This window comes from Hyperolius riggenbachi, chromosome 4, assembly GCF_040937935.1.
Source record: "Hyperolius riggenbachi isolate aHypRig1 chromosome 4, aHypRig1.pri, whole genome shotgun sequence".
NCBI classification, from domain to species: Eukaryota; Metazoa; Chordata; class Amphibia; order Anura; family Hyperoliidae; genus Hyperolius; species Hyperolius riggenbachi.
In genome coordinates this window covers 155,251,616-155,277,109 of record NC_090649.1, presented here as the reverse complement: position 1 = coordinate 155,277,109, position 25,494 = coordinate 155,251,616, and the positions used below count along the sequence as shown (strand labels likewise).

Below are 25,494 nucleotides of genomic sequence, written 5' to 3'. Positions count from 1 at the left end.
TCTACTTCACGCCGAGCGAGGTGACGTCAGGCAGATGACGCCTGACAATGTTCCAGAAGGTAGGCAGAGCTGTTGTTGGTCTGTGCTGCTGTAGGGGGCGGGGCCCAGCGTGTTACAGGCCGTGTTGGTATGGTGTGTCGGGCTGAGGTGCGGGCTGTCTCTGGAAGTGTGCTGCTGATTACTGCCCGCAGCTGACGTGTCCCGGGACCTACATGCAGCGATGAGTCGCCCGTCCTCAGCCGGGCCCTGTGCTAACAAGCCGTGCGGGAAGCAGAAGCCCCCGCCGCCTCCTCCTCACACCCCGTCTCCTGCGCTCACCAGCACGGTCCCTGCTGCCTCCGGCCCCGCCGCGGCCTCCACCTCCTCTCCGGCGGCGGCAGCAGCGATCTCCGGGCCGGTGTCCCAGCAGCAGCACGAACTGACCTCTCTATTCGAGTGTCCTGTGTGCTTTGACTATGTGCTGCCCCCCATCCTGCAGTGTCAGGCCGGGCACCTGGTGTGCAACCAATGTCGCCAGAAGCTGAGCTGCTGCCCCTCCTGCAGGGCTTCCCTCACCCCCAGCATCAGGAACCTGGCCATGGAGAAGGTTGCCTCGGCTGTCCTCTTCCCATGTAAGGTGGGTGCCAGTCTGCCTGTCGCCTAATAGACGTGTATGTGAGAACTTGTCACCCAGAAGTGTGCAGCTTTTCGCTTGTAGGACTGACAGTGAAGAAGTGCTACTATAGCCCATGCTGACTGGACATCTGACAGCTGTGCATAGCTAGGGTGTAAAAGTATATGGGCAAAACACAACTTTTTTTTTTTTTCTTCATTAAAGATGTTTACTTTCAACTTTTCCATTGATTTTATTTTTCGTATTTCATTTTTTTTTTAACAAGAAATTAGGGTAAATCTGAGGTGGTAAATAGAAAAAATATATAAACACGATACATACATGGGGTTTCCTCCAGCCCCTCTAGGCTGATTGCTCCATTGCCATCCTTCTCTGACTTCTGAATTATCTGCAATTGGTCCCAGAAAGTTCTCTGGTCTGGGATGTTCTGCGCATTCATGGCCTGGTTGTGCTCCCGTAGGCAGGAGTGTTCTGTGCTTGCACGGTACTATTAAGCGCTCCTGGAGACGGGAGTGTGTGTGGCTGGACTGGAGGGCTTTCTGGGGCCAATTGTGGATGATCCAGGTGGTGGACGGTGAGGGAGTGATCTGTCTGAAGCCTCAGGTATGTGTATAACTTTTTTTCCTATTTGCTCATCTCAGGTATTTTTGCTTGCTGGTGGCTTAAAACTCATTTTATTGATTAAGTATGGACATATCACTTGGGAGAAAACTTTGGACAAAAGGTTAATTGCTTGGCCCCATGTGCAATAACTGACAGCAGCGCACATAGTGCCTTATACACTTCACTTTTTCTACAAAGTTTTATCGTAGAAAATTTGGAGCTAGTCTAGTTTAGGGGATCCAGCTGGAATCCTCATAGGTGAATTACGCTAACGTGATTGAGTTGACAGCACATTTTCAAACTGCTAGGTTTCAAATAGGTTGTAGTAAACTGCCCACACTATTCGGCCAATCACGATGCTTTGTGCTGTAGTGGATGCTGTGGAGAACTGTTCCCCATGAGGCCTCCTGCTGTGTCCCCTAGGGTAGCGCTGATACATTTTTCAGCACTATGCAATAAAAAGTCAGTAAGTACTTGAAAGTGTTTGTCAAAAGTTTCTGACTTTGTTCTTGCTTGCTGGTGGTTTAAAGAGCATATTATGGTAAGGGCAAAAATACCATGTAGGAGAAAAAGTGAACTGAATAAGGACCATAGTGTGAATGTGGCCTGATGGATGTGCTATACTGTTGGCAGTGCCCTGCTGCCACACTGGAGTGGAGGCAAGTTTCTTATCAAATGGTTTCACAGTCAGCTGTTTGGGATAGTGCACATATTGCATTTTTCACACAATGGACAATAACTGAACAAGTAAATATGAACTGGACTGCAGTTGGCTGATGGTGTAATGGTTAAGGGCTCTGCCTCTGACACAGGAGACCAGGGTTCGAATCTCGGCTCTGCCTGTTCAGTAAGCCAGCACTAATTCAGTAGGAGACCTTTGGCAAGTCTCCCTTACACTGCTACTGCCAATAGAGCGCGCCCTAGTGGCTGCTGCTCTGCTCTGGCGCTTTGAGTCCGCAAGGAGAAAAGCGCAATATAAATGTTATTTGTCTTGTCTTGTCTGTAGAATATCGTTGTCTTTAAAGTACACCTGAACTGAGAGGGATGTGAAGGCTGACCTATTTATTTCCTTTTGAACAGTGCAGATTGGCTGGCCTCTGAGTCTGTGTCCCCACTTGAGTCAAGAATTTTTTTTTTTGTTTTTTTTGTCTGCCCTCTGCTCATTGCAAAACTGACAGTGAATGACACCAATTTTATATATAGGAGCCATTCACAGTCTGCATTGGATCTGCTGTGGTAAGCGGGTAGCACTTCTGTGCTGTCAGCGACAATCCCGGAAGAGGCCTCATGCTTGCTTCAGGCTTGTGATTCGCGCTACTGCAGCTAAAGAGTCAGGACGCCAGGCAACTGGTATTGTTTAATAAAAGGATATATAGAAGCTGTATCTTTGCACTAGGCTGTTCAGCATTCTGATTTAGCCCCTTGTACTGATATACATACACTAAATAATAATTTACACTTTAGGGAGTTAGACATTAGATAAAATGTAGACATGAATTCTAACAAAATATATAAAAATTGTAATTTACATTGACAGTGTATATGTTACTCCCAGTTGCAGATTGTCATTAACCCAATCAATATGATTTGCAATTGAGTTGTTCATTTTTAGGGCCCTTTTCCACTAGCAGTCGCTAGCGTTCACGCTGAACTCTAGCGATTGCTGAATCGCAATTACCGGCGATTCCCCGACGTTTGCGGCTGCGATTATGGTATGCACTGAATAGCAAAATCGCGGCAAATATCGCTCCGCCTCGCATTCCCGTAAAAAACGAATCGCGGTAGTGGAAATGACCTACCGCGATTCCTATGTTAAATCGCTAGCGGTTTGTGTCTTTGCGATTCAGCCAGCGCAAAAGCGCTGGTGGAAAAGGGCCCTTAGTCTGCTTATAAATTGCAACAAAATTTACGCCGACTCCCAAAAAAATTCCAATTCCTAATCCCTAGTGATGCTAAAACTTGGTGTTGTAGGTCCTAAACTCTAAAAGGATAGAGCATCCAGAGGCTTCCCACTACGTAGGTAAGTATCTGACTTACCGCCAGGCTGCGCTTTGGGGTGGATCGGGAGTCCCAGAAACGTTACGACTTCACTCCGTTCGTCGCCATGGCGACGGGGGAAGCCCTAAAGGAAATCCCGTTCAGAACAGGATTTCCTTATGGGCGTGATCGCCGGTGGGTGGGAGGGAGAGAGGAGGAAGGGGAGAATCATGTAGTTAGCGCTAGGCTAGCTACATGATGAGAAGAAAAAAAATCGGGCGAAAAAAAAAAACCCTCCCGCGGCCACGGAAATTTAAACACCCAGCAGGTTAAAGGAAACCTGCCATGACGTAAGGTGCCATTGCTGACTTTTCAATATATTCCCTTAGTTCTATTCTAGGGCTTGGTTCACACTGCAATGAAAATCATTGTTTACCGCATCAGAGAGTAGCGGATCAATGGGCACACTGCCAGATCCTATGTAAAGTATAGATCTGTTCATATATGTCCATTGTGGTAAGTGGATCACTCTGTTGTGCGGTACACTATTTCCAGACATCTGAAAGGTCACACATAGCATGATGTGTCTAATGTAACAGGCATAACGAAGATGCTGGGGACAAGGGTTCCATGCTGTGGACAGTGACGGCACATCCATTGTTACCATGCGTGGAAAGAATCCGATGCTATGTGAACCAAGCCTTATTTCTAATTCAGTGAGTCACAAGTATCTACATATTTGTTCCAAATAACTAAGATAATACAGAAACCGAGAGAGATAGCAGGACAGCCACACGGAAGGCCTTTTCATACAGGGTAAGGAAGATGATAGCCTTTCTTTTTTATTTCTTCTGAGTTTTTTTTTTAAGGGTTGTAGATTACAAATGAGGTGAGCTTAAAATTTAAAAGGGGGAAAAAAAATTAAGAGAAGCATGTTGCTCAGGAGTGTCTGAATTACATCAGTAACAAGCATGTCAGATCTGACAATGTCACACACCTGATCTGCTGCATGCTTGTTCAAGGCCTGTGGCTAAAAGTATTAGAGGCAGCTTATCAGCAGGATAGCCAGGTAACTGGTATTACTGAAAAGGAAATAAATATGGCAGCCTCTATATCCCTCTCACTTCAGTTGTCTTTTTAAAACTGAAAACGTAGCCATTTCAATAACAAGTTATCCTTGGCAAATTGCGCTACTTTCTGTCTGGATTCAGCCATTGGGCAGGTCGGTCAGGAATAATGGATGCTGGCCATTTCCCTTTAAGTGTTGAGGAAGACTTGTTGCTCAGAAGATGTTGAGAAACTGAAGGCTGGAGTCGAAAGCCGAAAAGTTGCACCGCACAGTAGGTTTGCATTGCAACCATACAGGACAATGAACGTATGCCTAACTCCCACCTGTTGTCCTCTTAATACACATGCTTGACTGGCTGTTACACTTTGTATCTGCCAGGAATGAAATGGGAGAATCGAGTGCATGGTTGCCTTCAGCTTAGTGTGAATCATGGATCCCAACAGGTTGAGCATAACCTGTTTTCTTTATGCATTTGCATATTCTGTTTTGTTAACCAACAGACTTTTATTTACATAGTGTCTGCAAGGCTTTTGCAGATCCCAAATGTCAACAACCATAACTACCCTTCTGCCTCAGTTTTATTCCTTGACTAGTTTCTCTTATCAGTGGGACTGTCTAATTCACAAAACACATCTTAATCTCTTCCAGGCGGCTGTAATTTAAATCTACCCCCTCTTAATGTCCGCGTATCCCTGCCAGGGCATAGATTTCAACTGCCACTTACTCATACCACTTACAATCATGTCGTTCGTGCCAATGCTGCTACCCGCTCGCTCTGTCTCTCAATCAGTAATCACTCCTAAGTCTTTGGTCTGTAAAATACACATGAACTAAAAAAACAAGTTGCGGGCTAAAATGTTTAGGCAAATTTAACAGTGGGAGTCTGTACTGGGCAACCAAATATGTCAGGGTCCAAACCTAAATGTGGCCACTGCACTGGTGTGCTGCTCTGGATAGGAAGGCAGGGCGTTGCCATCTGTAGTGAAAAGTACCAGCCTGTGCTGTGTACTTTATTCTATGAATGTGCTCACAGCAAACTTTAATCTACATCTGTATCATAGGATGCCCAAGCAGATGGGTGATGGGGTGGCTATTTCGAGCTAAAAGGCTTGCTTGCAGCTTTTGGAGATAAGATCTGGAAGGGCACAGATGCCGTGTGCATGCCTACTGTAGACCTGTCTCCAACTGGTATACAACCAATCACAATGGGATGAGGGCGCGCTCACAAGGCACAAAATTACATACCCATACAAATACCTGCTACTGCCTTCTCCATGGAGATGCCAGGTGCCGATATGTACTCCGAGGTGTCCCACTAGGCTGTAACTTCCTGTATAAAGATCAGGTTCAGCGATTTCGGTATTGTATCGAGCTCAAAGGCTAACAAAATGCTGCATGTCCTGCAAGTGCAATTTTTTTGTTTTTTAAAGCACTGGCAATTGTCGGAGCTCCAAAAAGCGCTCTAGTGGCCCCAGGCCTGAAACTGCACAGTGCTTTGCTTTAATCTCCTTAGCAGTAATCCCGAGTCAGGCTTGGGACGGAAAGCCGCAGAATAGGGTGGTAGTCCCGTGCCTGAGTGAGTTTCATGCGGGAGCTGGTGCAGACCTATCTGAGTATGTTTTTTCTTCTTGTTTTTAGGGTCTAAAAGCTTGTGGAAAAAATTGTATGGCTTTTAAACCTTGAATCTGGAAATAGTCATAATGCCAGGGAGGTTAAAGGTGCTCACGTGCACAGCTTCCCTTTCATTTGTGTTGCCTGCCAGGACCAAACTTATTATCTTGTGGTTCACACAGCGGGTCTCAATGCTGAACAGACATGTCACTGGGCAATGGCCAAGTTATGCATTCTGCGTCTATGAAAAAGGCAAGAGGGATGATGGGAACTGACCTGCTTCCACGGGAGAAGTAAGGAGGGGAACAATCAACTTGGCCATGGGAAGGAAATGCATATGTCAGCCTCTATTTCCCTCTCAGTTCAGGAGAAAACCAGACTTACCAGATTATAGACTGTGGTACCCAGACAGATGAGTGAAAAATGGTAAATTGACAGTTTAGTACTCTTTGCATACAGTCATGATCTTATTGCAAAGTAGCCCAGTTCAAGTATTAATTTAACCACCCTGGCGGTAATGACGAGCCTGGCTCCTCCAGCAGAAACCTGCTGAAAGTGGTCATGACGAGCCAGGCTCGTCAATACTGCCAGGGAGATTTCCTGTTTCTCTGCGCCGCCGCCTCCACTTTCCCTCATCAGAGGGATTCCCCAGGATGGCTGGATGCCTGTCTGCACGCTGTGGGTAGCGATCTGTGCTACCCCCAGCGTGTAGAACTAGCATCCAGCCACCCTGGGGAATCCCTGTGCAGCCAGCGGGGCAGAGTATGTGCTGGCACTGCGGGTGGGGGGATCCCCCTTCTATTTGTGTGGATGGCCGAGCTGGGGCTCCCCCTTCTATGCGGGTGGGGGATCCCCCTTCTATGTGTGCGGATGGCTGGGTGGGGGCTCCCCCTTCTAAGCGGGGGGATACCCCTCCTATGCGGCGTGCTGTGGGTGTCTCCCCCCCCCCCCCTCCTCCCATACGATCTCTTCCCCCCCCCCCCCCCCCCCCCCGTCTGAAGCACCTTGGGGTGGGATCTACTCACCCGAGTGCTCTCTCCTGCGGCAGTTGGCGCACTTCCTCCTCCATTGCCGAAGTCTCGTTCTCTGTGTAGTTACAGTACGAGGCTTGGTGACGTCATCAAGCCTTGTACTGTAACTACACAGCCCGGGACTTCAGCAATAGAGGAGGAAGTGCGCCAGCTGCAGCAGGAGAGAGCCCTTGGGTGAGTAGATCCCACCTCAAGGTGCTTCAGACTGGAGGGGGGGGGGGGCAGATCGTATGTGGGGGAAGGGGACACCCACAGCACGTTGCATAGAAGGGGGATCCCCCACCCGGACATCCGCACGCATTGAAAGGGGAACCCCCACGCTTACTTAGAAGGGGGATCCCCCACCTGGCCAGGCCATCTGCACACATAGAATGGGGATCCCCCCACCCACAAACCTGGCTCCCTATATACCTGGCTGCAAATCTGACTACCTAAAAACCTGGCTATACATCTGGCTCCCTGTATACCTTGCTATACATCTGGGTTTTATACTCACCATTGGCGTGCTGATCCCTCGTCGCATACCAGTGATAGCTTCCCTAGTGCCTTCTTCCATGTCCCTTGGCAGATTTTTCTTCTCCTTCGGCAATGACATGTCCACCGCCGATTGGCGTTGATGACACCAAGGTAACACAACATCATCAACATCTCAATGCAAACACTTTTTATTTTTTTTATAGAAATCAATACAATAACCTAGATTGATTTCAATATAAAAAATTTACACAAAAAAAAAAACCTTGAAAATTACGGTATTTGAAATTAATTAAACCACTTTTTGCACAGAAATCCTGGGACAATTGAACGCCAGGGTGGCTACAGGACATATTCGTATAGGTGAGGGCTTTAAAAATATCTTTGCTTTATCTTTACTTACCTGGAGCTTTTTCAAGCCCCTACAAGTCAGGGCCAGTGCACACCAAAACCGCTAGCAGATCCACAAAACGCTAGCGGTTTTGGGTGAGGATGACAGAGTTTAGTCCCAGTGCACATCGGGCGGATCTTGATGTGATCCGCTGGCCACATCCGCCTGAGCATCCGCGTGGCTAATGTATTTGAATGGGCTGGTGCACACCGGTAGTTTGAGGTTTCAAGCAAACCGCAAACGTGCAGCAAGAGGCACGTTTGCGGTTTGCTAAAAACCTCAAACCGCCGGTGTGCACCAGCCCATTCAAATACATTACCTGAGCGGCTTTACATGCGGATGCGGCCGGCGGATCGCATCAAGATCCGCTCGGTGTGCACTGGGCCTCACTCTGTCCCTCTCTGCAACTCTTGTCCTCTCCTGTCTCCTGCTGTCAGCCTGTGAAGATCGGAGACCCCAGGACAGGTCGGGTCTTCTGCAGTCATGAAAATGTCCATGTCACCTCACGCACACAAATTGCAGTCAATTTGTTAATGGAACTGTTGCAAATTTCCTGTTGCGATGAGATACGGTGCGCCTAAATTTATGGATAGCATGCTGCAGTTTTCTGCAGTTTCGTATCTGGGTCCCATAGGGGTTGTATTGAAAAGCATTGCGGTGCGACTGGAAGTGCATGCAGTTGTACGCAGTGCAGTGCAATGATAAAACCGCAATGCGGCCAGTGGAAATGGGCCCTAAGTGCTTTAACAAGACTATTGGTATACATCAGGGCTGTGGAGTCGGAGTCGGGGCAATTTTGGGTGCCTGGAGTCGAGAGAAAATACTCCGACTCCTAATAAATTTAAACTGTAATTAAAATAGAAAATATGATAAAATGTTCTATTTCTCAGATAATATTCATCATAAATAATTTATACATACAGTAATAGCTGTGCTTAGTTCACAAAAATGAAATAAACCAATCAAAATTAGTTACTTGTGCTGCTTCAATAAAGCAGTCCCCGTATTTTTAAAGTCAGATATACACATCTGATTGTGACTGTATATATGATGTGTACACAGGAATCTCTTATATATGTTACGGCCAGAACCCGAAGTCTGGCCACTTCGGGTTCTGGCCGGTCAGAATGCGAAGTGGCCGGCTCATGCGGCCAAAGTAAGAAATGTGTGTGATTATCGGACTTTGGCCGGCCAGAACGCGTTGTGATTTCACCCGGCCGGCCAAGTCCCGAAGTCCCCCTTACTGCCGGCCAGCTGCTCTCCTCTCCCCACCGCCAGAAATCTCAGCTCCCCTCTCCTCCCCCGCTACTCAGACCTCCGATCAGGGCGACCGCACCAGCGAGGCAGAGAGAGGCAGAGCAGCTGCCAGCTCACGCGAGACCCGCAGGACCCGAACACTTCAATGCAGAAGTGTCATTGAACACTTCCGCATATGAAGTGTATGGGTCCGGGCGGGTAGCGAGTGCGCTGCGCTGCTCTGCCTTTCTCCACCTCTCTGGTCGCCCTGATTGGAGGTCTGCAGCAAAGCTCCCCCAGCCCAGCAAATCACCCCCAGCTATGCAAGGCACCCAGCAAAGCCCATAGCCCCCCCCCCCCCCCCCGACCATGCATTTCCAGCCATCAAATACCCCCCAGCCATGCATAGCCCCCCAGCAAAGCACCCACAGCCATGCATAGCCCCCCAGCAAAGCACCCACAGCCATGCATAGCCCCCCAGCAAAGCACCCACAGCCATGCACAGCCCCCCAGCAAAGCACCCCTAGCCACGCACAGCCCCCCAGAAAAGCACCCACAGCCATGCACAGCCCCCCAGAAAAGCACTCACAGCCACGCACAGCCCCCCAGAAAAGCACCCACAGCCACCCACAGCCCCCCAGAAAAGCACCTGCATTTATGCATAGCCCCCCAGCAAAGACACCTCCCCGAAGCCATGCACAGCCCCCCAGCAAAGCACCCCCAGCCATGCATAGCCCCCCAGCAAAGCACCCACAGCCACGCACAGCCCCCCAGAAAAGCACCTGCATTTATGCAAAGCACCCAGCAAAGACACCTCCCCGAAGCCATGCACAGCCCCCCAGCAAAGCACCCCCAGCCATGCACAGCCCCCGAGCAAAGCACCCCCAGCCATGCACAGCCCCCCAGCAAAGCACCCACAGCCATGCAAAGTGCCCAGCAAAGCACCCAGAAAAGCCCCCTTCATCTATGACTAATCACCACTGTAATTTGATCTCTCCCCTGTGTCACCTGACTGCCACAGCAGAGCAGCTAATTTAAAAGCACAGGATGTTATCAATATGTCTGCTCCCAAGAAAGCAGGATGTAGACACACTGCCGATTTATTGCAGGATTTGTATCAGCTGTAACTAAGAAATGCTTTTCTTTAAAAAGATTATTATGCTGCATCTTTCAGAGCAGAGAGGAAGTTCCGAGTGCCATTCACGGTGCTGGACAGGACCCAGGATGTTCTGGGATTTGTGCGTTTTGGACTTTGGCCGACTGACTTTGGCCGTTTCTAGAACTGGCCGGCCAATGTCAGAAATTCCCAGCATTTTGGACTTTGGCCGACGTCAAATCGGCCAGTTCTAGAAACGGCCGGCCAATTCTAGAATTGGCCGATTTCTGGTTTTGGCCATAACATATACACTAAACATCTATGCTGTAAGTATAAAGCCTGATGTGTAGCCGTGTCACTAAATGAGATGTAAATAATTCTGCGTTGATTCTGATTTATGCAAATGTGTACGCACTCTCTTTGCTCATGAAATCAAATAATTTGATATGTTAGTATTTGGTTTGGTGACTACAAATTAAATGGTACCTGAGAAGGTTTTATACATACCTGGGGCTTCTTCCAGCCCCCTTCAGGCTAATCAGTCCCTTGCTGTCCACCTCCACCACCTGGATCTTCTGCTATGAGTTCTGGTAATTCAGCTAGTCGGCGCAGTCCGGCCGCTTCCACAGCCAGGAGCGTTCTGCACCTGCGCTACAGTGCTGCGCAGGTGTAGTACGCTCCCGGCGGCAGAGTGTGTGCATGCGCACTACGCCAGACTGGCTCAAGTACCTGGACTCATAGCAGAAGATCCAAGTGGCAGAGGAGGACAGTGAGGGACTGATTAGCCTGAAGGGGGCTGGAGGAAGCCCCAGGTATGTATACAACTTTAATTTCACCTGTCTCAGGTTTACTTTGTTACACAGTAGTACTATACTCTACATATACACTCCCCACAGAGCTGCAGGGAATCCTCTGAGAATGTTGTGCACATTGAGCACAGAGGTGTTGTCTATCACCCATAAACTTGGTTCAGATTGTGCATGAAGAATGTGTAATAGAGGAAGAATCTCCTTATTCCCCTGCAAAGTACCTGCACATCACTCTTATATGTACCCAGTTACATTGCTTTGGGCCTGATGTTCTTTGTTCCGGCCTGTACCTTTTACAAGTACTCTTACCAAGGACTAGTTTTAGTCTATGACTAAAGGGAATAAATAAGGCAGTCTCCATATCCTTTTAACTTCGGTTGTCTTTTAAAATTCCTAAACGTTGGTAGTTAAGAGACGAATTTCATGTTACATACTTTCAATCAACAAGATTGTAATATGCAAATTAGAGGAGTCGGAGTCGGTGGAATCCTAAACTGAGGAGTCGGAGTTGGTGGATTTTTGTACCGACTCCACAGCCCTGGTATAAATCCATAACCTTGATTCTGAGTAGTAATAAGTTAACTACCAAGCTCTGTAGGCCCGTAATGGAACATGTTACTTTTCAATAAGTTTACAATAACAGCTGATGTCACACTGTCTAGCTAGGCGCACCTAGAACTGACGTGTTCACTGGGTGGTGAGTTGTTTTGAAATGTGTGGTTGTACATTGTGACACACAGGAGGAAGTAGCCAGAAGGCGGAATTGAGACTTGCTTAACACTGAGACTAGGTATTTCTGCAAATGTATAATTGCAAGCAGCTTTCCATGAAGTCACCCGTTTCACCATTTCATATTGTGGATTTACAAAGAGGAATCTTCTGTTCAGTTGGTTGCTCATGAATGTGAGACATAACAAAACTGAGTATTAGATTATGACAGCGGCCCTATAACCCTTCCACCCTTGCATTTTGGCAGCTTATGTAGGGCAGTGTTTATATTTGCTGAGGATCGTTTTTACATATGAAGCTGGGCATGACGATTCCGAATAGCCAATGCATCTTAAAATTACATCTAGTGCCTTATAATTTGTGCACCCTTTAACTTAAAGGGAAGGTCCAAGCAAAATAAAAAATGAGTTTCACTTACCTGGGGCTTCTACCAGTCCCATGCAGCCATCCTGTGCCCTCGTAGTCACTCACTGCTGCTCCAGTCCCCCGCTGGCAGCTTGCCAACCTCGGAGGTCGGCGGGGCGCATCGCGTACATTTTTACGCATTCCCATTAGTGCAGGAACATTAACACATACATTTTTACGCATTACTGGTTCAATGCATAAAAATGTACGCATTGAACCAGTAACGCGTAAAAATATGTGTTAATGTTCCTGCACAAGCGGGAATGCGTAAAAATGTACGCAATGCGGCCCGTCGACCTCCGAGGTCAGAAAGCTGCCAGCAGTGGACTGGAGCAGCAGTGAGTGACTACGAGGGCACAGGATGGCTGCATGGGACTGGTAGAAGCCCCAGGTAAGTGAAACTCATTTTTTATTTTGCTTGGACCTTCCCTTTAAGTTAAAGGGTGCACAAATTATAAGGCACTAGATGTAATTTTAAGATGCATTGGCTATTTTTTTTTTTTTTTTTTTTTTTTTTTTTTTTGCTTGAACCTTCCCTTTTTTAAAGGTGACCTGAAACGATGGATGTAAAATAGTTTCTGGGTCTTCCTCCAGGCCTATGACCACCGTTGCCTCCCTCGCCGTCCGCCCGGGTAGCTGTGTTCGACCTCTATTGGCCCTCTGTAATCTTCTTTCAGTTGTGCTCTTCTGTGCAAGCTTGGCGGTGTGCGCACGCATCACATTCCTGTGCCAGATGCATCATGCGCCGTACTAGAACGCTCCAGACGATGGCTCTGCGAGGTCAGGCTGCGCATACGTAGAAGAGCGAAAATTATTAGAGCCAATAGCAGGCGAATGGAGCCACTCAGGAGGACATTGAGGGAGGCAACGGTGGTCAAAGGGCTGGAGAAAGCCCCAGGTAAGTATACATCTTTATATCATTCATCTCAGGTTCTCTTAAGTAAAAGTGTTGTCAATGCATATTACAAATCAATCCTACCAACCTTTGTGGCTTATTTTTCTCTTAAAGAGATTCTGTAACGAAAAAAAGTTCCCCTGGGGGTACTCGCCTCAGGGGGAAGCCTCTGCGCCCTATCGAAGCTTCCACCATCCTCCTGTGTCCTATGTCTCGCAGCCCACGGAACGCACAACCGACAATTTGTTAGGCTGTGCAATATTTACCTTTTCTGGGTCCAGCGGGGATGCTGTTGCGGCTTTTCCCACGGAGATAGGCAAAAATACCTGATCTCCGACGGGTTCACTCTACTGCGCAGGCACAGGAGACTTGTGCCTGCGCAGTAGAGCGGCCCGACGGCGATCGGCTATTTCCGAGCGGAGAGCAGATACTGCACTAGAGCTGGGAAGGTAAATATTTACATCCCCGCTGTTCGGGGAGCTTTATCGCCGTCACCGTGGGACACAGGAGGATCGGGGAAGCCTCGATAGGACCTGGAGGCTTCCCCCACCCAAGGTGAGTATCCCCCAGGGGAACTTTTTTTTTCCGTTACAGATTTTCTTTAAATGTTTTTAGAGTGTGAACTTTGACTAAAGATATATCTACAGCAATTTACTTTGGTAGTAGACCAGAGTGTGTTTTATAACTGGGGATGATCAATGAAATGCTAAGAATTCCGAGTTGATGCTAACTTTATGCAAATGTATGTAGCATGAAAATAGACCAGTCAAATGCAGATGCTGTTTAAATTAGTCCAATTAAGTTATGTAAATTTGCATTAAAAATACAGCAAATTGGATTTAGCATCTCATTTGCCATCCCTGCTAATAGGACGGAATGTTCTCTTGGAGGTATCTTTACTGCATGACACCAGTACCGGGCTGTTTGCACACACTGTCAATCACTGTTGAGCAAAAGCTGGCAGTTTGGGGAAAGGGCGCCATACAGATAATGCTGTAGGTGCTTAGTGGAGAGGGGGAAGAATGAACAGCATCTTGCAAAGCCCCCACATGAGTAATGAAACATGCTTCCTCATTGTTTTGCGATCCACCTTAGCAGATGGCTAAATAACCTGTGCCACATTGCTTTATTAGATTAGCTTTTAGCAGAGATCCTAACAACCCTCTCCCTGTTATAGATGCAAACACCCTCCCCTAATCGCACAAAATAATTGCTGATCAGTGAACATCAAAATGATTGATGTGGGAGAGAAGGAAAACGCAGAGAAACCCATGCTGTCTTTTTAGAGAGAACATCCTGTCAAATTCTTCCTTATCTGGAAGTAATGAGCCACTTTCATTTGAGTTGTAATCTATAAGAAGAGGCTATATATAAGAACAGGAGTTTAAACCTTTCTGCGCTCCCAGCAAACCATTAACCTCCCTGCCGGTTATCCCGAGCTGAGCTCGGGGTAACTCGCGCAGGAGGATTGCTCTGGCGTTTTGCATAGGTTTTTTTTTTTTTTTTACGCTGCGTGTGTTACGCGATCGCCGCCGATTAGCCGCTACCCCCCCCCCCCCCTCCTCCTCCAGACTTCTGTGCAGCCTGGCCAATCAGTGCCAGGCAGCGCTGAGGGGTGGATCGGGATTCCCTCTGACGTCGGTGACGTCATCCCGCCATGGCGACGGGGGAAGCCCTGCAGGAAATCCCGTTCTCAACGGGATTTCCTGCTTGCGCAGATCGCCAGCGGCGATCAAAGAAGATAGGGGGATGCCGCTTGTCAGCGGCTATCATGTAGCTAGCGCTAGGCTAGCTACAGGATTTAAAAAAAAATAAAGTGCTGCGCTGCCCCCTTGCCGCAATAATTGGAACGGCAAGGGGGTTAAGTAACTACGCTGCAGCATCTCTGAAAGGGGCTCTATAAGCTGTAACAAGGAAATGCTTTTCTGTAAGGGGTATTATGCTGTTGCTGATCTTGTAGTGCAGAGAGGAAGTCCTGGGTTTAGGTCCGCTTTACATTTTTATACTGTAACGCTTTTGTCCTGTTTAAAAAAAATATATTTACTCTGCTTTGGTAACATACACATAGTTGAAAAGTTAAGTCTTCGCCCTTCATTTTCTTTACGCCCCACATTGGTGTAATACATTTATCTGCGTTGCAAGGTGTTGAATGAGGGAGTGCCCTCAACTTTTTTTTTTTTTTAAGTGATAGCCCCCACTTAAAGGATACCCGAAGTGACATGAGATAGACATGGGTGTGTACAGTGCCTAGCACACAAATAACTATGCTGTGGTCCTTTTTTTTTTTTTTTCTACCTGAAAGAGTTAAATATCAGGTATGTAAGTGGCTGACTCAGTCCTCACTGATAAGAAATTCCAACTATAAAACACTTTCCTAGCAGAAAATGGCTTCTAAGAGCAAGAAAGAGGTAAAAAGGGGAATTTCTTATGAATGAGGGTCACACTGTAGTCACTTCCTGTCTGAGTCAGGACTGAGTCAGCCACTTACATACCTGATATTTAACGCTTTCAGACAAAGAAAAAAAAAGTACACAGCATAGTTATTTGTGTGCTAGGCACTGTACACACACATGTCTATCTCATCATGTCACATGTCAATTTGGGTATCCTTTAACTTGAATTACTGTATCCTTTCCCGCTCACTTCAATTGCTGGGCTGAGGGCTCAGTCATCTCTTCACTCGGGAAAAAAAAAAATGATGTCCAACTCTATGTTCACTTGGATAGTGGACATTGCACTCCAGGGGCCATATGCAAGTCACTTTTTCTCATTACTTTTTTTTCTCCTAGGAGATACTGTAATTTTTCATCTTCAATTTAAATTAACGTTTTATCACTTTGCAATGGAAAAAGTACCAAAGAGTATGTGTGGATGTACTGTCGAATTTATATTGAGTATATGCTTGCTTGCTGGGGGTGTAAAATATATGTGAAAATCAGGGCTGTGGAGTCAGTACAAAAATCTTCCAACTCTGACTCCTCCTCAGTTTATGAAACCACGACTCTGGGTTCCCAAAATGGCTTCGACTCCGACTCCTTTGTCTAATGCTTAACAGTGAAATACGATAACAGAGGCGCCAAGCAGAATAAAATTTGTTAAAATTGTTAAAAAGGGGGAAGTGGGTGGACTCACCTCCCTTCTGGAAAAAAGAGCCGGACAATGGACAGGTTACTTACAGTCTAAAGTAACATTTATTAGTAACTCCCCTGAGCTGCTTGGTTACTCTGGAGTTACTAATAAATGTTACTTTAGACTGTAAGTAACCTGTCCATTGTCCGGCTTTTTTTTTTTTTTTTTTTTTTTTTTTAGAAGGGAGGTGAGTCCACCCACTTCCCCCTTTTTTAACAATTTTAACTAATTTTATTCTGCTTGGCGCCTCTGTTATCGTATTTCAATATTCCCTAGTCCACCCTTGGTGGAGGGGTGTATCCCCATTTTCTCCTATCTACAGAGAGCGACTTTTTAAACCTGAGCGGGGTCAGGTTACAATTCTCCCCGCCGGCCTGTCCAGTGGTTGCCTTTGTGGCGACCCACCCTTGTGAGTATAATCATCTCATTTATTCACAACAGATCTCTCCATATTAACATACTGCACCATATTGGGCTGTCTGTTTCTCCCCCATTTTCAAGCTAATACTTAACAGGGCTGTGGATTTTGTACAAAATTATCAGACTCCCGACTCCTCAGTTTATGAAATCAACGACTCCGACTCCGGGAGCCCAAAATTTGCCTCGACTCAGACTCCACAGCCCTGGTGAAAATATTACCTAGGAAGAAAACTCAGGTGAAAATGGCCCCAGGACTCTCATCTGCTCGCTTCGAGCTGACACTCTGGTCGCCAGGTTAGTGCTGCTAGCAGCCAGACGCAATGGACACTACTTGGTCAACACCCGCTAACTCAAGAACAGTGCATCGCACTCACACAGGGAATGGTGTAAATGTAAGTTGTGGTACCATAGGGGAGAAAATATCTTTTAAACAGGCCAGTCAGATTGAGTAGATGGTATAATATGTACCAAAAATTACTTTCAGTAGATTAATGTGTTAGAGTTTTTTTTGGGTCAAGCATTCGATCTATTAAATTCAAGTGTGTGCGCACCTAGCATTACTTTATACTTTGCATTGCATTCTTATTGTGCTCTCTGTTATACAGGTCATTTGTTGAGCCCTATTGTCTGGTAGAGCACGTTGTGTATTGTATTTGTGTGACAGTGTGCAGCGTTACACCTAAGCCATAGCTACGGTTTATAACAGAAAAGTGATGATGCAGTACTTATTAAAATAGCTGAACTTGTTTGTCTTGTCAGAGGAGTGGCAGTCAGGCACATGTCTGTTGGATTTGTAATACTGGGTGAGATGTTCTTGGGAATCCTCGATGATTGCAATTGCATCGTTTCTAAACCCTATTACAAAAATGCAATGCTTAGTGGAAAGCACTATTTATCCATGTTCATGCATAAAAAAAAAAAAAAACTTCATTGTAAATCTTTCACATTTCACTTCCTTCCTTGACCTGGATTATTTACATACAAATAAGTACAGTAAAGGTCTAGCGATGTGTGGGCAGATTCGACCAAGAGACAAATCTCTCTCATCGAATCTGATAAGAGAGAGATCTGTCTGCTGACCATACACCACAGGTCGTTTACCATTCAATTTCATGCTGAAATCGATCCGAAATTGGCCCGGTGTGCTGCCTCGCCACTGTGCCCCCCCCCCTAATGCCCGCCGTGCCAAAGTGTATACATTACCTGTCCGTGGCCTCCACTTGCCCCCTGCTGCTTCGGGCTCATTCTCCTCTTCCATACTTGCACGCCCCACGTGGTTTCCTAGTAAGGGCGTACGTGTGTGGCATCACACGCGCGTCTTTACCAGGAAACCACGTGGGGCGTGAGTGTATGCGGGAAAGGAAAATGCGCCTGGAGCAGCAGGGGGCAAGTGGAGGCCACGGACAGGTAATGTATACACTTTGGCACGGCATATCGGCGAGGTGGCGGATGGTTTCGTCAGTCGTTGGGAAATTGTGTGCTGTTCCCACTGCGCACCCGACCAACCAACTTTGGCCTGATATCTTGCAGCTTGCTCTATCGGCAATGCAACCAATTTCTGTCTTTGTTGGTCGGGGCATGCACTTGGCGGCACCGATTTTCATCCAATTTGATTACAATAATCGAATTGGATGGTCTATCGGCTGTCTAGTCGTCTGATGTATGGCCACCTTTAGAATTTGAATATTTAGTGGATGTGATAAGTGTATTGTTTAAGATTGACTGACATTTTAGTTTATGGAGCACAAATATGTACAACATTGAGATGTTGACTGAGCTTAGGCCTGAACGATTTTAGGAAAAAACTGAATTAAGCGATTTCTGTCCAAAATTACGATTCCGATCCACGATTTCCTTAAAATCAAGCTTTGTTTCCCCCCCCCCCCCTCTGTTACCGTCTCTCATTGTGCCCCCTTTGCCTCTTCATGCCTCCTCTGGGTCTCTCTCTTGCCTCCTTTGTGTCTGTGCCCACGCTGTCTTTCTCTGTGCCTCCTCTGTCCCCCAAGTTGCATCAGTCCTTGCTTCAAGCACGAGTCCAGCGATGCCTGTCTATCCACTTTGCCTCCTGCAGGCTCTAATGCACGGCATACTTCCTGCATATCATGTGACATACAAGACTCCGAAGTTTTGCCAAGCACAAGAGGCGGCAGAGGGCAATAGAGGATGGAAGGTATGTTCAACGCTGCGGGCACTGGGACTTTGGGAAAGTTTGAAGGCGCTTCTTCAAACTTCCTCATGTGGAAATGACGTGATCACGATATTCGCCACTTTGATGACTCTGAAATTGTGATCGCGATTTCGATTTAAATTCGATTTATCTTTCAGGCCTAACTGGGCTTATAGCTTTTTGTATTTTTCCAGATTACTACATTAGTATCCAGTTCTTCGGGGTCCGAGGAAATATCAGATATTTGATTCAGTTTCCAGTAAATGCCTGTTCTGTACTCAGAAGGTATTTTAAGAATGTAGGGCATCTTACAATCAACCAGATTACCTAACTTTTCAGCCTCCTGCACAATCATACCCTTTGTGTGTCTGCTACTAAATACTCTTGCATTTCCCAGGCATGCTTCACTAGGGAATAGAGTGCAAATACAGGAAAACAAGTTTGTTAATCCAGTGAAGGTCATTGGAAGTAATGGTATAGAAAAGGCTCAGATATTCAAAAGCATCCTTATTAAACCAAAGAAAACTGTTCATGTAAGAAGACCAAGATCTTAGCGTGTCAGATCGGGCTGCTGCTTTGTCATTTCAGTAGTCCTCAAAAATACTGGAGAAAAAGTCTGTGCAATAATGTACTGGGTGTGAATGGTAACAATCTTTATGAGGAATCTGAAAACTTCACATCTGTTCTTGTTCATAACGCCTCTTTCTGAGCCAGCTTATGAGTAAAACCAGGGCTGAGGAGTCGAGCAACTTTTGGGTACCTCGACCTATATTCAATTCCATTTTTCTCCTGAGTTTTCTCCTCCGTGATATTTTCACACCTTGTCATACAATGCCTATTGAACCACCAGCAAGCGAGAAAATATTCCAAATCCTTTTGATAGTACTTTTTCCTTCACTTTTGGGTACTTTTTCAATTGTAAAATGCTTAAAATTTATTTTAAAGGGAATATGAAAGTTATCTCCTAGGAGATAACCCAAGTGAAAAATGGAATTGAATATGGGCCCTGGAGTCAGTGGTTTCATAAACTGAGGAGTCGGATGATTTTTGTACTGACTTTACAGCCCTGGGTAAAACACTAGGCCCTTCCTTCTCCACTGCATGTGTTCCAAACAGATTTTCTTTGGCTCATTTCAAGGACTTTGGGCATGATTCACAAAGCTTTCTCACCTGTTTTCACCTTACCTATGTTACATTTTTGAGCTTCCAAAGAGCAAAAATACAATATAATTAAGGAGAGAAAAGTAATATTGAAATAAAGTTAATCAGGAACAACTTACTCTGAGTGACTCTTGTGCTTGTAAATGTGCTGAAAGGTTATTTTTATCAATTAGGTGATACATAAGTCATTTATGAGACTTTAGTGAATACAGCCTATTGTCAGCATAACAGAAATCGACCTGTGCAGCTTCCACTGCCATTGCTGATTCGATGTCTCTTTCATCCCTCTCTTCTTCCATGACACCCCCCTCTTTAATGCAGTGTGTGCTATACATTCTCCTCCCCCCAACCCCCCCTCTGAAATTGTGTCAGGGTTGAGGTAATAAAAATGCCAAAAAAGTGGATCTTTTATTGCCAGTGAAACAGTCCTCAAAAAATTGCAAATGCACTGGGAAAAATGGCTTTGAACCACTTCTTAGATTTGGAAAAGTGCACCGGCACGGCAGATTTTCTGGAACTTGTTCTCCCATCTTTAAAGAGAACCCGAGATGGTATTTAATTATGTTAGTGGGGCACAGAGGCTGGTTGTGCACACTATCACCAGCCTCTGTTGCCCCATGGTGTGCCTCCAGGACCCCCCTGCGCGCCGCTATCCCCTCCGCAGTGCTGGCGACACACAGAGTGTCGCCAGCACAATGTTTACCTATGCCGTGTCTGTCAGTGCCGCTCACCCGCCTCCTCTGTATCGGCGCTACCCGCCCGCGTCCCTTCCCTCCAATCAGCGGGAGGGAAGGGACGCGGGCGGGTAACGCCGATGCATAGAAGGCGGGGGAGCGGCGCTGACAGACACGGCATAGGTAAACATTGTGCTAGCGACACGCTGTTTGTCGCCAGCACTGCGGAGGGGATAGCGGCGCGCAGGGGGGTCCTGGAGGACACCATGGGGCAACAGAGGCTGGTGATAGTGTGCACAACCAGCGTCTGTGCCCCACTAACCTAGTTAAATCCCACCTCGGGTTCTCTTTAATTACGGTGTGGTGGTAAGGTAAGTAGCCTCTAGTTTTTATGGAGTGAAATCAGTGGTCTATCTGGAAGGCAGATGTAGCGAGTATTTTTTTTTTATTATTATTACAGGCTACTTTTTGCAAATGACCTATTAGGTGATCACTATGACTCTGTATTAAGTACTTTATTGATTGACAAATCATGTATACACATTTTAAAACAATGTTTTTGTTTTTTCTTTCTTTTCTTCTAGTATGCATCTACAGGGTGCTCCTTGTCTCTCCATCACACTGAAAAACCTGAACATGAGGATATCTGTGAATATCGTCCATACTCGTGTCCCTGTCCTGGAGCCTCCTGCAAATGGCAGGGTTCACTGGAAGCAGTCATGCCCCACCTAACGCATGCTCACAAAAGTATCACCACCCTTCAGGGTGAAGACATAGTCTTCCTTGCAACAGACATTAATCTGCCCGGGGCAGTCGATTGGGTGATGATGCAGTTCTGCTTCAGCCATCACTTCATGTTGGTGCTGGAGAAACAGGAAAAGTACGAGGGACACCAGCAATTCTTCGCCATTGTGCTCTTGATCGGCACGCGGAAACAAGCTGAGAACTTTGCTTACAGACTTGAATTGAATGGAAACCGCAGGCGTTTGACCTGGGAAGCCACACCAAGGTCCATTCATGATGGTGTAGCAGCTGCCATTATGAACAGTGACTGCTTGGTTTTTGATACTGCAATTGCACACCTCTTCGCGGATAATGGGAACTTGGGCATTAATGTGACCATATCTACTTGTTGTCCATGATTTCATTGTTCTTTTGTAGAGAAGACTTATTTAAGCAGCTTCATCTGTGCTGTCTACATTTTATTTTTATTACAAGGGACACACTTTTTTTCAACAAGCATCTTGTAGAAACATTGCCAATCTCTTTTGTAGAGGCTTTTTGTATATAAGAATAACGAGACTGTGAATTATTAACCTGAAAAGAGCTATGATGAGAAATATCTTTTACTTAAATTATTTTCTGACAAAAATAAATGGATGTACACTGATTTCAGATTGCCAAAACTTGAAGCTACGGTACAGCAGTTGAATTTGTAGCAGTGCTGTATGATGCAGTCCCGCTAAACATTTTGGTGTATAGAGAATATGCACTATGATCGGCGGAATATTGCTGGGCCAATATGTTGTAATCAAGCTTTGTCTATGGTTAAACACATTTGTTAGGTTAGAATGTATGTTCACTAGTGCTTTAATTATGTTAGGCCACCTGTAGGATAACTGGAAGAGAGCAAAAGCTTTGCACAGTGAAAAAAAACAAATGCTAGCTATAGAAAGATGGCTGTAATTTTGGTGCTATGAGCAACACGTTTGTGTTTCCTTACTTTAGTGAGTATTCCTCCTGCTTCAAAGAATATTGATTTGTCTCTTGCAAGTAGGAGATTTAACACAGTTACAAGAATTGCAAATATTGTCCCAGCAGGTTAACTGCAGAGATTGAAATATATGCTTTCCTCTTATCACTGCTGCCTGTCAGTTTGAAAGGTAGAGGCTTGCATAGGAAGTTGATTTGTATGAACAGGAAGTTGATTTGTATGCAGCTAAACTTCCCTAGGCGCATAACTGTTAGAGGGCTGAGCCTTCTACCATGAGTGGAGTGTAGGGTTAAAGTAGGTTTCTACTGATGTATTCTGGATTTACCAATGATCACATGGGCAATGCTTATGTGAAATATGCTCGTTTTCTTCATGTGCAATGAGAAATATTTGCTAATACAATATGCAGTTGTTGCTGTAGAACAAGACTTGTGTCGAATGAAAGACTGATGTAGCAAGCCAGATGCTTGATAACTCGAGCAGAATTAGGCAGCTGGAGTATCCAGTTAGAATCATTGTTTCATTTACCAAGTAAATACTCTACTTTTTTTGTCTTTTTTATTTTATTTATATTTGTCTTCATAAGGTCACACCTCTGTGTCTTTCCCTCAAGTTCTTCACCAGAATTTAGACGTAACCTAAAGCTAAAATTTTGTGATAGGATTTAGTCAATATTCAATGTCGCCTTACCAAACAGCTTTTTTTCTGTGAATGTTTGACATGCCCCATTTGAAAGACCAATTGAGATCTCGTGGTCCTTGTAAATGATCCATAGAAAAAAGCAGACTACAGTATTTAAAGTAGCAATGTACCTATTTGGCCAGCCATACTGTCTTCTGTTAGACTCACACTGGGGTTTTGGATGTCATACCCTGCAAAAACAGGATACCAACAGAGGGGAAAATTGGCATTGTGCAGTATGCGTGCGTTGCAAAGTATTCGGTGAAGCATACAGTTAATAAAAGGTATGCTACATTGCAACTGTAAATGCACGTGTTGTCTGGTACCGCATAGCATGCCTCGCATTACGGCAGCAGATTCCACCGCAGTGGAATCCTCTGCAGTGTTCTCCCCAGAATTTGTTTCTAGCCGGGTGGCATGAAATAGTAGCCGGGTGGCATAAAAAAGTAGCCGGGTGGGGCGAGATGAAAATGCAGGGCAACTCTGCTTACAGCATAGGAGGAGGTGAGGAGCTGCGCTGATGACAGCCGGGTGGTCACCAAATCTAGCCGGGTGGAGCACCCGGCTAAAAGAGCCTGGGGAGAACACTGCTCTGATGTAAATGTGCCATTACAATATAACTGCATTGCATTAGCAGTGCGATTTGCAATACCCCAGTGTGAAGGAAGCCTTATTGAAATGTATTAACCAGTATATTTAGCCTTGTTCAGTCCAATGCTTTTGCACGTTCACACGCCAACGTTGGAAATCCTTGAAAAGTTCTGCTGGTGCCGTGCTATTTTTAAGGTTTGAAAAATAGATTGTCGTTGTCTAAATTTTGCAACCCTTTTCCTGTCACTCTTGTGCTATTATCATCATTAGATTCTGCTGTTTTATTTTACATGGGAATAGCTCATTCTTGCTGCACTGCAAAATCCTGCTTTTTGTGTATGTATAACATTGGGCACCCAGTTGTACAGAACTGTGAACAGGTAAAGTTAATCATGTGACTGTATATCAAAAGGATAGGCTCCTTTTTTTATGGTTTGAGTAATTCAGTCACAATTGGGTATGTGTATATATGTATAGGGTATTTCATGTCCAGGGGATCCCTTTAAAAGTTTTTGTGTAAAATTGGCTACCAGTTCAGACTCTCTGCTTCTTTCCCTGGATATTACACATCTGTAGCCATTTGTGGAACATGTCGATGTGGCTTGTATCAAGACTAGAGAAGGTAAACAAAAGGCTTGCATGCATATTTCATGCAAATGGTATGCAGCATGGAGCTGGGCTAATTGATATCAGCAAGTGAACCTGGCCCAGATAGAAGATGCGTATAGTTTGCGTGAAATCTGCATGCAAATCACTTACTTGTATCTCATCGACCAACTCAAATCAAGATACAACTGATCTATGTTGGTGTACCGCTCCACTTTACGGTCAGCCTAGATGCTCACATACACGTTTCCTGTTAGGCTATGTGCCTATCTGCTTGCATCCTAAAGCATTTTATGTTTGTAAGATTTTCCTCCTAAAAGGTTTAGTTTATGTGAAAGTGCTTAAAGTGTACCTGAGACAAGAAGCGTCTCAGGTACCATACTTACCTGGGGCTTCCTTAAAGGAATCATCAGGCAAATAGGTAAGTAGATTTACTTACCTGGGGCTTTCTCCAACCCCTTGCAGGTATCTGTCCCATGCTGCCAGCTCCGCCGCCGGCCTGGGGTCCCCGTATGGTGCAGAGGATGACCTTGAAGTGGTCCTTACTGATCTCGAAGGTGCCCGCGGCGTACTGCTTAATTGAGGGCGCTTCATGCAGGTGCAGTAAGGAAGACCTCGAGGTCGTCCTCTGCACCGTGTGGGGACCCTGGGCCAATGGCTGCGAACGGAGTCAGCGTGGGACAGACAGCTGCAAGGGGATGGAGAAAACCCCAGGTAAGTAAATTGGCTTCCCTATTTGCCTGATAATCCTTTAAGCCCCCTTAGGGCTGCTTGTCCCTAGCTCTCTCCAAGGGTGCCTCCGGTCCCCAGCAATTCACCCTGAAAGCCTGACAGGGTTGCGCTTTGTTGTGCTCCCTGGGATCAATCTGCACCTGCGGGCCGCGTATGCACGACAAAATGCAACTCAGCCAGGCTTTCGGACTGAATTGCCGGGGACCAGAGCCACCCGTGGAGACGGCAAAGGACAAGCAGCCCTAAGGGGGCTTAAAGGAATACTGTAGGGGGTTTGGGGGAAAATGAGTTGAACTTACCCGGGGCTTCTAATGGTCCCCCACAGACATCCTGTGCCCACGCAGCCGCTCACCGATGCTCCGGCCCCGCCTCCGGTTCACTTCTGGAATTTCAGACTTTAAAGTCTGAAAACCACAGCGCCTGCGTTGCTGTGTCCTCGCTCCCGCTGATGTCACCAGGAGCGTACTGCACAGGCCCAGTATGGTCTGTGCCTGCGCAGTACGCTCCTGGTGACATCAGCGGCAGCGAGGACACCGAAACGCAGGCGCAGTGTTTTTCAGACTTTAAAGTCTGAAATTCCAGAAGTGAACCGGAGGCGGGGCCGGAGCATCGGTGAGTGGCTGCGCGGGCACAGGATGTCTGCGGGGGACCATTAGAAGCCCCGGGTAAGTTCAACTCAT

General features: G+C 46.1%; 1 protein-coding gene across 1 annotated transcript; it reads left to right on the top strand.

Annotated features, from left to right (window-relative positions):
• Window positions 1-55: 55 nt before the first annotated feature.
• On the top strand, window positions 56-25,032 carry SIAH2 (siah E3 ubiquitin protein ligase 2). Its single transcript, XM_068280805.1, has 2 exons — window positions 56-616; window positions 21,075-25,032. The coding sequence occupies exons 1-2, from the start codon at window positions 221-223 to the stop codon at window positions 21,630-21,632; spliced, it is 954 nt and encodes a 317-aa protein (XP_068136906.1). The 5' UTR covers window positions 56-220; the 3' UTR covers window positions 21,633-25,032.
• The last annotated feature ends 462 nt before the right edge of the window (window positions 25,033-25,494 follow it).

Excerpts from the sequence above, each read along its gene's own strand:
- SIAH2 (XM_068280805.1), top strand. The coding sequence starts at position 221 with ATGAGTCGCCCGTCCTCAGCCGGGCCCTGTGCTAACAAGCCGTGCGGG. Across the intron at positions 617-21,074 it reads CTGTCCTCTTCCCATGTAAG|TATGCATCTACAGGGTGCTC; the intron begins GTGGGTGCCAGT and ends CTTTTCTTCTAG.